The sequence below is a fragment of the Salvelinus fontinalis genome, chromosome 19, assembly GCF_029448725.1.
Source record: "Salvelinus fontinalis isolate EN_2023a chromosome 19, ASM2944872v1, whole genome shotgun sequence".
Taxonomy (NCBI): Eukaryota; Metazoa; Chordata; class Actinopteri; order Salmoniformes; family Salmonidae; genus Salvelinus; species Salvelinus fontinalis.
Genome location: NC_074683.1, coordinates 25,739,374 through 25,755,726, shown reverse-complemented (window position 1 = coordinate 25,755,726; position 16,353 = coordinate 25,739,374). Strand labels below are relative to the sequence as shown.

Sequence of the window (16,353 nt, the reverse complement as noted above, 5' to 3'; positions counted from 1 at the left end):
ATGGTTGTGAGGTCAAATATGTGGGTATGGGGAAATGACACCAATTTAAAATGGAAAACTGTCTATGTTTATCAGGGATAATGTTGTTAAGCGTGAGTGGGGTCTACCGATGTGGGGTGTGGTGACAGAAGAAAGGGAAATAAATAAATAATGGAAGTGAAGGGAAGGACGACAGGGTGGTACTTTTTAATGAATGAACTACCTGTTCCCTTGTTGTGGACATTAACACCACAGTAGAAGAGGAGCTAAAGGTGCTGTGTCTCTGTACCGGGCTGCACCACTGGCACCGGCTCTGGAACCGGCTCTGGTGTAAAACCAGCAGACTTGCGGCTGCGAGCTTGGTCCACAGCTGCTACCACAGTAGCTACAGCAATGCTTTTATCATCCACCTCATGCTGTGCCTCCTAGCATACATTAGTACCGTTAGGATCCAATCAAAGTCATTATCAGTTTTATTGATAATAGCTGCATACATACATGTCACTATCATCTTATTGATAATAGATGCAATCTTAAATAGCTACAATCATCACATCTTTAGAGGGCTGAGGCATTACTTTCTAAATTCAGACAACTGAGCCTAAGTCATGTTAGATCCAAAAATACATCCAGGAAGTCAAATATTCATTGTACAGGATATTTGAACTGATTTAGGCCCGTTTCCTCAAAAAGAAAGCTAATCAGCTAATGAAAGCCTTTCACAATCTTACCTTATGAACGCTCATGCACATACACCCAACAGCCTCAAGATGTCTCTGCCACAGAGAGAGTTGAGAGAGCAGCTCCTATGAAATAGGAATTTCCTTACCTCTTTCACAGCGACACCAGATACAGCGGCACCAGTCGTTTGCGATCCATAAGAGCCCTCCCAGTGCTGCTCCATGTGAACATGGGTGGCAGACATGGAAGCCTGGGCATGGGTGGCACTAGAAGTCATGCTGCTGGAATAGCTGCTGGAACCTTCCACCAAGTCTCCCTGCTTCCATGGCGGGGGGACATCAGGACCATGGGCTACCTTTTTGCGTGTGGTCAGTGGGGATTTAACTGGTCTGATTGGTGACACAGACAGTCTTGATGAGGGGGATACAAGCCTGTGTTAAACAAAGAGAGAGAAAATATCAAAACATTTAAAAATGTATATTATTTGTATATTACCAAAATTGTGTTTTGTAGTGTTAATAGACAAATAAGTAAGTAATATGTTTATTATGTAATTACTGTTTTATAAGGTAATTTCTAGGGAGCCTAAATACCTAGTCATTTCTGTATGATAAAATAACATGATACCCATGGTCTTATTCCCTATGGAGATTGAGGTAAACTACCTGTCTGTTGCATTCAATGAAACACTTTCTTTTATGTAGGATTGATATAAAGTGTTTTACCTAAAAGGGTCCGGAGTGGGCACCTTGACATGTCTCACAGGTGATGGTGACTGATGACGTCCGCCTGCAACTCTGGCTGCAAGAGATGGTGGTGTTGGGGACTTGGAGGTTGAGGTTGGCTTTGGAGGCACACGTGGTGGGGTCATATGTGCTTGGTGGCTCACTACACCACCTTCAACACGCATTTGCATGGATGAGGATGAGGATTCAAAATGAGCCTCCATACTCTGAAAATAAAACAACATAAAAGATTAGTGTTTTATCTGACTGATAGATAGCGTCAACAGACAGAGATAAAAATGTGATGTCTATTTACCCTTGTCTCAACTCTGGTCTGAGAGGAGGCTGACACAACAGTTTTGGACTTCTTGGCAGGCACAGCTTCTTCCCCTAGACAGAAACAAATATAAAGATGAATTTTGCATCAAATTATTGAACATGATGACAACAAGTTGTAAATCAACTTCAGTTTAGGCTACATGTCAATATGGAATTCACTGCCCACGGGCCCTTTGAGCCATTCACAGTTTCCATTCAGTTTCAACAGTTTCCAACAGTTGATATTTGTATCATAATGACTGCCAGGGTTAGGAACCGTGTGAGGAGACTACATAAGCCATTTCATATGGAACAACCATTTCAGTAACAGGTAAAACCCCCCAAAAATAACAATTATAGTATTGGTTTAGAAAAATTATGTTATTTATCTTTGTGTAGCATGAGATGTATCAATCACTCAATATGCATGCAAATACATAGGTATTAAAAACAATTCCAAAAAATATACATTCGGTAGAGCATGCTGGGGAAAAAGATAACTTAAAAAATAGAGTTGATGTGACTTCTCATTTAGTTTTGAGTCTGTACCACACAAACATTTTAAGTAATAATGACTGAGTTCAACTCACTAAAAGTATTTGAGTTAAAAATGCCTTACAGTATAGGTAGTCACCTCTATAGGCTAGATTAATTATATTTTCTGTCCAAAAAACAGCAAGGAAATGCACAATTAAATAATTGAAACAGGAATTATCTTGTAACCCAGAGAAGGCTGTTACAATGGCGGATTTCCAAAAGCCCGCTAAAATGTGTCGCAGGCGATATGGTTGGAACACGGCAAATTTAAGGACAGAACATGTTGCCCATAATCACACACCACAAATCAACTGGATCAACTTTATCTCACCTTGAACCAGCAGTTCAGCAGTGGAGGTAGCCCGTCCACTGCTGTTTGAAGCATTTACAGAGTAAGTTCCAGAATCCTCTGGGAAGGTTTCGGCAATCAACAACCTGTAAAGGTCTCCTTCTTGAACAATCTGAAAGTCAGCAGAGCTCTGTATCTCAGCTCCCTCTCTGTAGAACTTTACCACAGGTGTAGGGATTCCTGCAACTCGAACATCCAGTCTCACTTGGCTTCCTTGTCTCACGGTCATACTCTGAAGTTTCTGAATAAAGTTGGGCTGCGCGGTCTCCGCTGTAATAATAAATTAAATGGAAAAATAAGTTTTAAAAAATTTGACTTTTTTTTGTTTTTTTAAGTGGTGGAAGTGAGCAGCACCACAGATGTCCATTGGCTAGGGTAGACCGGGGGCAAATGCAACTGGTGGAGACCAGGGGAAATTGTAACACTATTTGTCATAATTTTCATTCGGCCTACCCAGAGACCACGTATACCAGTCACTTTTTAAATAGGAAACTTACATCTATCTACGTATCATTCACCATGTAGGGTAAAGGTCTCTACGGAAGATGTTTGGATCGCAATATAGATTTTAATCCAAATTGTCCGACGTTACATTTGCTCCTAAGCCCGGTCCAGTGGTAGCAGTAGACAAGGAGGTCAATTATAACACCTACTGTATTGTTTTACTTTAAAGGTGATTGAACATACATTTGCTTTGTGTAAAATAGTAAGTGGCAAACAACAGTTTCCCGATTCAATATTGGTTCTCATTATTGGATGTGTAAAATGTAAACAACATGGCAGCTACCACTCTCATCATTACAAATGAGTGCTGATAATTGAACAATTCTGTAAAGTAGCGAGCAATGAAGGCCTACAGTACTGGTGGTCAGTCACTTCAATTGGACAGGCTGCTTTTAAGAGCTGTAACGTTCTGACCAGAGTTCTTATGTGTTTTGCTTGTTTAGTGTTGGTCAGGACGTGAGCTGGGTGGGAATTCTATGTTGTGTGTCTAGTTCGTCTGTTTCTGTGTTCAGCCTAATATGATTCTCAATCAGAGACAGCTGTCAATCGTTGTCCCTGATTGAGAATCATATATAGGTGGCTTGTTTTGTGTTGGGGATTGTGGGTGGTTGTTTCCTGTCTCTGTGTTTGTATTCTGCACCAGATAGGTCTGTATCGGTTTGCCACTTTTGTTATTTTGTATTTGTTTAGTGTTCACTGTAGTTTTTGTTAATTAAACATGTTGAGCACTGGCTACGCTGCGTGTTGGTACGATCCCTGTTTCACCCCCTCTGCTAGTGAAGAGAGGGAAGGCCGCCGTTACAAGAGCTTTATTCATAATGAATACTATGCTATCTTTGGCTGCCCTTCATGTTTGCAGCCATGATTACTCTTAGTATGATGCAGGACACTGTCTAAAACTGCAAGCCAAAGCATTGGCTAGCTAGAACAACCTCAAACAATACCACTGTTTTATCAAGTGGACCAAGCAAGAGGCCCTGAAAGACCCCTGAGTTTGCAGAAGATTAGACACAAAGTTCAATGTTTTACCTGAGTGCAGTAACCATTAGGAGAAACCACAGTGCATATGCTGGCAAAAAAAATAACATAACATAATACTCTGGTTCTCTCACCTGTAACAAGAAGTTCAGCGGTGCTAGTGGCTTGTCCAGTACCATTGGTGGCTCTGACAGAAAATCTTCCACTGTGTGCGGCTGTCACAGCAGGGATCATCAGAACAGCGCGGCCATCGCTGAACGAGATCTGTGCGCCGGGCAGAGCGGCAGCGGAAAGAACCTGGCCATCACGGAGCCAGCTCACCTCAGGAACTGGATTACCTTTAGATCAAGTCAACATTCTAGTCAGCACTGAGCAGAGATGATGATGGTGATGAATTTGGTGATGATTTCGAACAAGCAGTTACAATTCAGAGGAAAGCTGAGACATTTTCTCTCAGGAACTACAAAAGTCCTGCAATATCACATAGGGCCGGCTTCCCAGGCACAGATTAAGCCTAGTCCAGAACTCAAAAGCATTTTCAATGGTGATTCTCCATTGAAAGAGCTTTTTACTAAAGGTCTAGGCTTAATCTGTGTCTGGGAATCCAATTCATTAATAGGGTACTTATTACTTGTTTAAAAACTTCAGAAAGTGTTGCTGTGCAAAGGCTTTATATCTGTGGTTTTACATCAATGATTCAACATATTCAGACCTACTCATTCAAGGGTTTTTCTTTATTTTTCTTATTTTCTAATGCCAAGAGTGTGCAAAGCTGTCATCAAGGCAAAGGGGGGCTACTTTGAAGAATCTCAAATATATTTGGATTTGTTTAACACTTTTTAGGTTACTTCATGATTCCATATCTGTTATTTCATAGTTTTGATGTCTTCACTATTATTCTACAATGTAGAAAGTAGTAAAAATAAATAAAAACCCATGAACGAGTAGGCGTGTCCAAACTTGACTACTGTATGTTTGGACATTCAGCTATATCCATGAGGTATAGTTGAAGAACATAAGAGATCTCCTTACCACTAACTTGAGCCTCAAACGTTGCAGCACTACCCTCTAGTGCCACACCGCTTTGCAGAGGCTGTGTAAATGTTGGTGCCTGTGTTGACATTGTGGATGGCACCCTAAGAGACACAACAAAGCACATCACCAAATCACTCACACACCATAAATCTATTTTATCAATCTTTTACAATAGTTGAATGGTAAAATTCCCGAACAAAGTACACATATACATTTAAACTTAGCCACTGAGGGCAGGTTTCCCAGACACAGACTAAGCCTAATCCATGACTAAAAAGCATTGTCAATGGAGATTCTCCATCGAAAGGGCTTTGATTCCAGTACTAGGTTTAATCAGAATAATCTATCTTTCTTTGACATCTTTTACAGTAGTTTTATGGCAAATACATTTGAACTCTACATTTGAACTCAATTCTTAGTTTATTTGAGTGTTACGTGACTTGTGTCACATCACCAAACCAATGAAGACGAGTCTACCTTTCTTTTACATCTTTTACATATGCAAAGAAAACCTATACATCAAATGAACCCAGCATGTATTATTAGCCAATGAGTGTCTAATCACTTGTGTCATATCCAGCACCTGGCTTACTGTCACTTGAGCTATCAGAGGATCCATGAGATCTGGGTGTTAGGCCAAACACCAGGGCCACAGCTCCGTGTGACAGCTCACAGACCAGACAGTAACAAGCTAGCTACCACTCAGGAGATCTGTGCTTCACACACACACTTAAATAACAGATTGCCAACTGGCCTTACATCAATGTTGAATGATTTCCTGTTAAATTAATGTTGATATATTTAAAGTTAAGGTAATACATTACATTACAGTGTATTACTGTGCAAGTATTCCTGTAAGTACAGTGTAACAAGTACTGTAATTACTCAATGTTACACTGTATGTACACTGTACTAAGTGTAAGGCAAGTGTTACTCAATGTAACTAATAGGTGTGTAATAGATTATTTATAACTCAAACTGAACAGAACATATCCCTTGACGTCAGCTGTTAGGCCTACAGTTACACTAGGCCTATACAACACCTTGACTGGGCCTATGTTTAAGTCCTAAAATGTCTGCCATTGCCATTCCAGTTCCAAATACAACATAATCCACCAAGTCAACTTTAAATAGCAGCTGGATAACATATCAACATGAGGTTTTGGAATCAAAGTATTAATAAACCAGTCATGAATTTAAAGACTATGTGTCATTTCCAACAATGTACAAAACACTGCAAGTGTAAAGCTTAATATTTTAATAATTTGCTTAGGCCTATAGATAGAACAGCTTAAACTTAGTAGTAGAATCAATAATTTATTGACATACATTATTCAACCCAAAAATATGAGCCATTACACACTATAGTATCACATTACATTTCATCCTTAGATACAACGCACATTAAATATAGATTCCTTAGGCCTTTACATTTTTTTATTTAACCTTTACTTAACTAGGCAAGTCAGTTAAGAACACATTGTTATTTACAATGACAGCCAAACCCGGACGACGCTGGTCCCTATGGGACTCCCAATCCCGGCCGGATGGGATTCAAACCAGGTACTGCAGTGACGTCTCTTGCACTGAGATGCATTATCTTAGATTACTGCGCCACTTGGGAGCCTTAATGAAACACAATATCACAACTTCCATAGAATGGAACATCAATGAAGCTAGTAGAGAACAGTTATTCTTCATCCGGATATACAGAATATCACTTCAGAAAGTATAACTTTGAAAAACTTCACGTTGAGAAATCTCCACAGTTCTTTTATTGATCTCAATTGCAGGAAATATCATTAAACAATGGCCACAGTATATACTGTTCAGAAAGTATACATTGGCGCAACAATTAAGTAAGGCATTGCCTTAACAATCAATTATAGCCTTCATCACATCGATAATATTGTATGAAAACTATCCAAAACTGTAAACTTTTGATGAGCCATGTAACACAAATTGGAACGCTCTAAAAATACTCGGTACCAGGCTTGATTGACAGTCACCATGTGACACATAACTGGAGGTGCAACTGATAGCCCTGCTGCTGATTCCCTTAAAAAGACATTGCTCCGCAGCTGGGACACCACTCTAACGTTATACGGGCTATTCTGGGAGCTTCTCAAATTATTGCACCATATAGAAAAAACCTTGAAAAGGTATGTATTTAAAATAAAACATTCTTAATGTTACATGATTCCCATTATATATTTTGAGACACGTGTCTCCAATTAGGTGGAAATCACCAATTGTCACATTATTCTTTGGGAATTAGTATATACAGATAACACAATATTAATTGACAAGCACTGCATTTGTATAGGTCAAGGTTTAATTAACTACAATGACTTACTTGTATCCACAAGAGTGCCTGGATTTGATTGGGGGAAGCCCAGGAGTTTTATCTCATCAGAAATCTCCTTATCCAGAAATGTTGTCAGAAAATCCAATGTGAGAACAGTTCAGCCTCAAAGAAACCCCAAAAAACAAAACCACACAGTGTAGCTGTGTAGTTTAGTTTTTTCCCCTTATGCAATCCCTACACCCGAGGCAAGGCTGGGAATGCTCCAACTGCTCAGAAGTGACAATATGGTTGTGTTACTTTTTATACCCCTGGGCAAATCAGCATCATCAGTGCATCCGCTCTCCTTATTGGTCTGCCACTCAGAGGGGCTGATGGGAGATGGGAAGCCATATTATGCAAGCTCACACCTGTCACTCACTTTACTTAACATTGTCCAGGCACTCTTGTCACTGCTTGGGTTCATCTGCCTTTCTTTTGACACAAAACGTTTAGCTTTGAATGACTGTCTTCTTGAATAAGGACAATCTTTCATATCCCCAAATGCTACCATTATGTCAATTTCTGTTCTAAAATGTAAAAGACCTGCTATTAATTTATTGACCAAATGGAAAGCGTGGCTTTGCTTGTCACTCAGATCCTGGGCTACCCCAATCACCTACGCAGCAAGACTGGAACAAATTATGCCATTAGAGGAACAGGGGCATTGTTTACATATGGCTGCTAAATACTTGTGGCAGCTATGTTAGTACGTGTACGTTTTCCTGTCTTTATATACAAAGATGTATAATAGTCTGTACAGCCTTATTCTAAAATTGATTAAATAAAAAAAATCCTCATCAAATCTACTCACAATACCCCATAACGACAAAGCAAAAACAGGTTTTTAGATATTGCAAATGCATTAAAAATAAAAAACATAAATACCTGGTTCAGATATGGGAAGGAGACGAATGGAAAACAGCCTTTAACACAGCTAGTAGGCACTACAGTATCTGGTGATGCCATTCGGATTGACCAACGCTCCCACAGTGTTCCAGGCTCTGGTCTATGATGTGCTCCGTGACATGTTGAACAGCTTCGTGTCCGTTTACCTTGACGACATCCTTGTCTTGTCCCGTTCGGTTCAGGAGCATGTCCTCACGTCCGACAAGTCCTGCAGCGCCTCCTGGAGAACCAGTTGTTTGTCAAGGCTGAGAAGTGTGAATTCCATCGTTCCACTATCTCCTTTCTGGGATACGTCATCACAGCGGGGAACATTCAAATGGATCCTGACAAGGTGAGAGCAGTGGTTGATTGGACTCAACCCATGTCCAGAGTGCAGCTGCAACATTTTCTGGGGTTTGCACATTTCTACCGCCGCTTCTTTCGGGACTACAGCACCCTGGCTTCCCCCCTCTTTGCTCTCACTTCTCCCAAGGTTCTGTTTAGGTGGTCCCCAGCTACTTACCATGCGTTTTTGGATCTGAAGCATCGGTTCACCACAGCCCCCATCCACATCCATCCGGACCTGTCCCGTCCGTTTGTGGTAGAGGTCAATGCTTCTGACGTTGGAGTTGGGGCCGTCCTGTCCCAGCGGTCTGCCCGGGACCAAAAGCTGCATCCCTGTCCGGTCAAAAGGAGGAGTGGAGGCACTGCCTTGACGGGGCGGAACATCCATTCTTGGTGTGGACCAACCATAAGAATATCTCCACACCGCCTAGCACCTCTACTCTAGGCAGACCCATTGAGCTCTGTTATTCATACGATTTAATTTCGGTCCTCGGTCCTAGAGTGGCCTCATTCCTCTAAGCTAACCTGCCATCCTGGCTCCCGCCGAACCCTGGCCATCCTCCGACAACGCTTTTGATGGCCCGCTATGGTTTCTGACGTCTCCACATTCATCGCCGCATGCACGGTGTGCTCAGAATAAGACTCTGCGGCAAGCTCCGACTGGCCTCCAACAACTCCCTGTTCCTCATCGCCCCTGGTCCCATTTATCGCTGGACTTTGTCACTGGTCTCCCTCCATCTGATGGCAACACCACCATCCTTACAGTGGTGGATAGGTTTTCTATAGCCACCCATTTCATACCCCTCTAAAAGTTACCTTCAGCCAAGGAGACAGCCCAGCTCATGGTGCAGCACGTCATCCGAATCCATGGACTTCCTGTCGACATAGTCTCAGATCGTGGTCCTCAGTTCTCGTCCCGATTCTGGAAGGCGTTCTGCACCCTCATTGGGTCGTCGGCCAGCCTGTCCTCCGGGTTTCATCCTCAATCCAACGGCCAGTCGGAGCGTGTCAATCAGGACCTGGAGATGACTCTTCGGTGCCTTGTTTCAGCCAACCTCACCACCTGGAGCCAACAACTTGTGTGGGTGGAGTACGCTCGGAACACCCTTCCCTGCTCGGCCACTGGGCTCTCGCCCTTTGTTATCAGCCCCAACTCTTCCCTGAGCAAGAGGAATAGGTCAACATACACTCTGCCCCGATGTTTGTCCGCTGCTGTCGGCGTACATGGAAGAGAGCCACCGGAAATCGGCTCCCCGCTATCGTCTCGGGCAGAGGGTATGGCTGTCTAGGTGGGATCTGCCCCTCCGGGTGGAGTCTCATAAACCTTTCCCCTGTTTTATTGGTCCATTCCCCATTTCTAAAGTCCTTAGCCTCTCTGCTGTTATTCTTCTGTTGCATCGTACCATCCGTATACATCCTAATTTTCATGTGTCTAGGATTATACCTTTGTCTCATAGCCCTTTGTCTCCTGTTTCCTGGCCCACCCCCACTCCCCATCTTATCGACCACCATCCGACGTCCACGGTGAGATGCCTCCTGAGTGTTTGACCTCGGGGCAGGGGTTTCCAGTACCTGGTTGACTGGGAGGGTTATGCCCCGGAGGACACGTGCTGGGTCCCGCTAGGAACATCCTGGACCCGCCGGCACCCCGGTCAACCAGGTATGTGCTCAGGTAGGACAGCAGGTGGCGTCCCTAGAGGGGGTGGTATTGTCACGCCCTGATCTGTTTCACCTGTCTTGTGCTTGTCTCCACCCCCAAAGAGGTCTCCCATTTGTCCCCATTGTCCCCTGTGTACACAGTTTATAAATCATGTCAGAACAAAAACCAAGCCATGGGGTCAAAGGAATTGTCCGTAGAGCTCCGAGACAGGATTGTGTCGAGGAACAGAAATGTCTGCAGCATTGAAGGTCCCCAAGAACACAGTGACCTCCATCATTCTTAATTGGAAGAAGTTTGAAACCACCAAGACTTCCTAAAGCTGTCCACCAAACTGAGCAATCAGGAGAGAAGGGCCTTGGTCAGGAAGGTGACCAAGAACCTGATGGTCACTCTGACAGAGCTCCAGAGTTCCTCTGTGGAGATGGGAGAAGCTTCGAGAAGGACAACCATCTCTGCAGCACTCCACCAATCAGGCCTTTATGGTGGAGTGGCCAGACGGAAGCCACTCCTCAGTAAAATGACAGACCGCTTGGAGTTTGCCAAAAGGCACCTAAAGGACTCTTAGACTATGAGTAACAAGATTCTCTAGCCTGAATGCCAAGCATCACGTCAGGAGGAAACCTGGCTCTATCTCTATGGTGAAGCATGGTGGTGGTAGCATCATGCTGTGGGGATATTTTTCAGCTGCAGGGACTGGGAGACTAGTCAGATCGAGGGAAAGATGAACGGAGCAAAGTAGAGAGATCCTTGATGAAAACCTGGTCCAGCCAGAGCCCGGACTTGAATCTGATCAAACATTTCTGTACAGACCTGAAAATAGCTGTGCAGCAACACTCCCCTGTCAACCCTTTAGAGCTTGAGAGGATCTGCAGAGAAGAATGGGATAAACTCCCCAAATACCAGTGTGCCAAGCTTGTAGTCATACCCAAGAAGTCTTGAGGCTGTAATCGCTGCCAAAGGCGTTTCAACAAAGTACTGAGTAAAGGGTCTGAATACATATAAATGTAATATTTCCGTTTAATTTTTGATACATTTGCAAAGAATTCTAAAAAACAGTTTTTGCTTTTGTCATTATGGGACTGATGAGAGAAAAAACAACTATTTAAATACATTTTAGAATAAGTCTGTAACGTAACAAAATGTGGAAAAAGTCAAGGGGTCTGAATACTTTCCAAATGCACAGGTTCCCGAGTGGCGCAGCGGTCAAAGGCACTGCATCTCAGTGCTTGAGGGGGCACTACAGACACCCTGGTTCGATTCCCATAGAGCGGGAGTCCCATAGGGCGGCGCACAATTGGCCACGCATTGTCCAGGTTTAGCTGGGGTAGGCCGTCATTGTAAATGAGAATGTGTTCTTAAAAAATACACAGATGTATGATCTTAATTTGAGTCAGTTTGCTATAACAGGAAATGTGAAATATAATTCAATTCAACATTTTGTGAGGGTTGATAAAAAAATTTCATCATGGAAAATCAACAAACTTCAGAAGCCTTTTTAAACCTCAAATACACCACAAGTTTTACATGTCCTGCATTGAAGGAAAGGTCTCCTGCAACATGGTGACATTTTTGTCTGTATATATTATCAAAATGCTCACTCACAGAATGTTTTTCAAAATGTAAAAATGAAATTGACGGTACTCCAAAAGATAATCTTCAATAATTCATTCAGATATTGGACAATACATCAGAACAGTATTCACAAAAAGGCTTTAATTGCAAACAAAGGGACTACATGCAATAGGAAAATTGCCACAAAATGTACACACGTGTATACTGTGAAACTCCAATAAATACATAATTTATTTATTCAAGTCCACAAACTCCCTATTTTCCCTCCTGCTCCTCGACTTTTTATGTTGTTAATTTGTTGAGGATGCATGTACAGTTTTCCCATCTGGATCTTCAGTGTGTTGATCATGATGACTGCCTGGGCTTTGAAACACTTTGGCTTGGCTCTGCGGGGGAATACAGATAACTGTGTAAATTGAGATGTCACATTTATTGATAGTTTAGGGGTCATACATCCCAGAATCAAATCTATGGACAGTTACATGTTACAGAATGTCATTATTTAACTTATGTGTATATCTGTTGTATGGTTGTTACTGTTTTTAATGTTGAACCCTGACTGCACTACAAATTTCTCAATTTAAACAAAGATATTGATTGATTGATGAATCTGGGTAACACTTTGATGAGTACCTACATAAGGACATTCTAACACATAAAAAACCCATACATAAGGCATCCATGTGTCACAGTAATGACACTAATTTGAATTCTCAATTGTAAAGGATGTCGTGGTAATTTCCTGTATTACAACGTGATGAGAGAGCAAATCACACACAAGTCAGAATTATTTTATAAAGTCCATCTTTAATTATTTGAGCTTCACCATAGCCCTTTTGACTCTCAGATCAATTCAGTGTCTATAAATTAATTATCTGAGAGTCAAAAGGGCTATGGTGAAGCTCAAATAATTAAAGATGGACTTTATAATATTACTCTGACTTGTGTGTGGTTTGCTCTCTCATCACATAGTAATACAGGAAATTACCACGACAAGGATGAAAAATAAAATTGAAAATAAAAAAGGATTTACCAGTGACCAACTCGTCTGCAGAACAGCAGACTTCTCCCTCTTCCTATTTGGCATCTCACACATACTTCCCAGAGTCTGACACTATAGCACTCTTCTTTACAATGACATGAGTATCACGTTGGCTTTGAATCTGCAAGGGAGACAAACATGTAACTGTTATTTTAATCTATTTAGAATCTTGTACCACCCTGCTTTCTTCACAAGCTATAGTGGCAACTTAAAATATCTCAAATAAAAATATATCACCTAATTATAGGCAATTTAAAGTAGTATTAGACAACTCACCCTGCTTTCTCCACAAGCTACAATGACACACTTCAGGAAGGGATCTTCTCCCACCAGGAGATGCTTATCTTCTGGCTTTGAAAGGAATTGAGGAGTAGATCCACAGACTGGGGGAGACCAAGTTACACTATTTTCTATCGCATTGTTTGATTTGTTCCATTAGGTTCAGGAGGATGTATTCATCAAATTAGATGAGCTTGTGCATAATATTTAAAAATCCAGGGGCACAACGTTGGTTTTAGAAGTGAGGGGTACATAACTTTATATAGATTTTTTAATCCAGTCGGATAAACACTCCAAACAGCCTACCCAACACTCGGAGGCGTCCCCATGGTCCTAAAGCACACTGTTGCCTTGTTTTGTATCACAGGGGGGGACAAAAATGCAATTTCAGAATGTGGGGGGGACATGTCCCCCCTGGGTCCCCAGTGAAAGTTGCACCCCCGTGAAAATCATAAGTTGGTATGTAAGGTGAAAGAAACAGTCTACCAATGGAGACAAATGTGTACAATTATAAAATATAAAGCAATTTATTCATCAGAACAAACTGCTTTTCTTCTCAAATGTTATGTGATATTATCAAGAATAGCCCATGGCTTGTCTATCTGTTGCAGATAAAGGCCAATCTTAAGCCTGTATCTGCAATATTTCAGCCTTCTACCACAGGAGGGGAGCCAGCCATATCATCACTGTGTGAGGAGTGAAGTAGTTAGTGGAGTAGAAAGGTGGATTAGAGTGAAGAGGTGTAACCTGCGGAACCACAATTTGACCTGAGAGATTGTGTTACCTCACATCAAACAGTACAACAGCAGAGCAGTCAACCTTAAATGCAGTCCATACAACTTCCAGGTATTTCAATGAAGGAAATGTTCCCCTTTGATTTGAAAGATTATGATTTATAACTACCACATTAGTCCTACCTTGTCATAACAAAACAAAACTCAATTGTTTAGCCCGTTTTTGTCATAAACCAGGTTTCCATCCAACCTTTTAAATGCGAGTAAAGTACGTCTGATTTAAAAAAATACGCTAGGCAAGGTGGGATCATTTTGTGTCTAAAATTAATTATGCAACAAATGGCATTGTAAACGCTTTCATGTGCAAATATTGATATAATAACCATCATATCGAAGTAAACTTGGAGACACGCGATGACATGTTGTGTTGTCCTCCCAGTATGACTCGGGAAAGCATGCAGTTTATTAGGCTAGAGATTAAATAAATTATGATGAACTTCATAGGGTGGTGAAAGTGAAAAGTCATGAACTTGATGCTCCTTTCTAATAAATATTAAGGGTCTTATTCTGGTGACATGATCATGCCATTTGATAAATAAAAATGTCCATAATAATCCTATCATGTACACTACCGTTAAAAACTTTGGGGTCACTTTGAAATTTCCTTGTTTTTCAAAGAAAAGCACATTTTTTTGTCCATTTAAAATAACATCAAATTGATCAGAAATACAGTGTAGACATTGTTAATGTTGTAAATGACTATTGTAGCTGGAAACGGCAGATTTTTTATGGAGTATCTACATAGGCATAGATAGGCCCATTATCAGCAACCATCATGCCTGTGTTCCAATGGCACGTTGTATTAGCCAATCCAAGTTTCTCATTTTAAAAAGGCTAACTGATCATAGTACCCGCAAAACACCAGTCTCAACGTCAACAGTGAAGAGGCGACTCCGGGATGCTGGCCTTCTAGGCAGTTCCTCTGTCCAGTGTCTGTGTTCTTTTGTCCATTTGAATCTTTTCTTTTTATTGGCCAGTCTGAGATATGGCTTTTTCTTTGCAACTCTGCCTAGAAGGCCAGCGTCGCCTCTTCACTGTTGACGTTGAGACTGGTGTTTTGCGGGTACTATTTAATGAAACCAGTTGAGGACTTGTGAGGCGTCTGTTTCTCAAACTAGACATCTAATGTACTTATCCTCTTGCTCAGTTGTGCACCAGGGCCTCCCACTCCTCTTTCTATTCTGGTTAGAGACAGTTTGCGCTGTTCTGTGAAGGGAGTAGTACACAGCGTACGAGATCTTCAGTCTCTTGGCCATTTCTCGCATGGAATAGCCTTCATTTCTCAGAACAAGAATAGACTAACAAGTTTCGGAAGAAAGTGTTTTGTTTCTGGCCATTTTGAGCCTGTAATCGAACCCCAAAACGCTGATGCTCCAGATACTCAACTAGTCTAAAGGAGGCCAGTTTTATTGCTTCTTCAATCAGGACAACAGTTTTCAGCTGTGCTAACATTATTGCAAAAGGGTTTTATAATGATCAATTAGCCTTTTAAAATGAAAATCTTGGATTAGCTAACACAACGTGCCATTGGAACACAGGAGTGATGGTTGCTCATAATGGGCCTCTGTACGCCTATGTAGCTATTCCATAAAAAAAAATCTGCCGTTTCCAGCTACAATAGTCATTTACAACATTAACAATGTCTACACTGTATTTCTGATCAATTTGATGTTATTTTAAATGGACAAAACTGTGGTTTTCTTTCAAAAACAAGGACATTTCTAAGTGACCCCAAACTTTTGAACAGTACTGTAGGCTAAACACGCACTCTGTATCTGTGAGCTTTTGGCTAAGATGCACGTGCCAATACCAGAGTGGGCACATTCGCTATATATATTTTTGTGACAAAATCATCAGTAGAGTTGAAAATGCGATGCAAACCCAATTAACTAGTTTTATTTATCCGGTACATGGGGTTTTTAACTGCAAAAAAATATAATTCTGTACACTACTTCATTACGCACAGCCTTTTATCCACCAGTCAATTTGATGGAAACACATCTCTGGTCTGAAAATGCACATATTGTTTTAATGTAGATTTTAGAAAATTTGCATGATGGAAACCTAGCTATAGTCAATTGGTAAATAAATTATGTAAATCTTCAAATAATTAAAAAGTAATGTTTCCCTTAATTAAGTGTATTTTGATTTTAGAGTGGGGGGGGGGGTGAAGTGATAAAGTGAAATACAAAAACAGCCAAAAATTATCTGATAGATCATTTTATAAATGTGCATCTTACATTACCATTAAACTGTAGAACCATACAACTGATATAACAAGATGGTAGTAGAGGGAGCACAAACAATTCATGAAACTTTTGAC

The 16,353-nt window shown here is 41.2% G+C and overlaps 1 protein-coding gene across 1 annotated transcript in view; it reads right to left on the bottom strand.

The window, feature by feature from the left end:
* LOC129816555 (titin-like) overlaps positions 1-5,201 on the bottom strand; it is a 176,349-nt gene extending 171,148 nt beyond the window's left edge. The window contains 6 exon segments of the mRNA XM_055871143.1: positions 809-1,091; positions 1,386-1,612; positions 1,702-1,775; positions 2,572-2,859; positions 4,206-4,409; positions 5,104-5,201. Coding sequence (XP_055727118.1) covers positions 809-1,091; positions 1,386-1,612; positions 1,702-1,775; positions 2,572-2,859; positions 4,206-4,409; positions 5,104-5,194 — 1,167 coding nt within the window. The 5' untranslated portion in view covers positions 5,195-5,201.
* Positions 5,202-16,353: the final 11,152 nt, after the last annotated feature.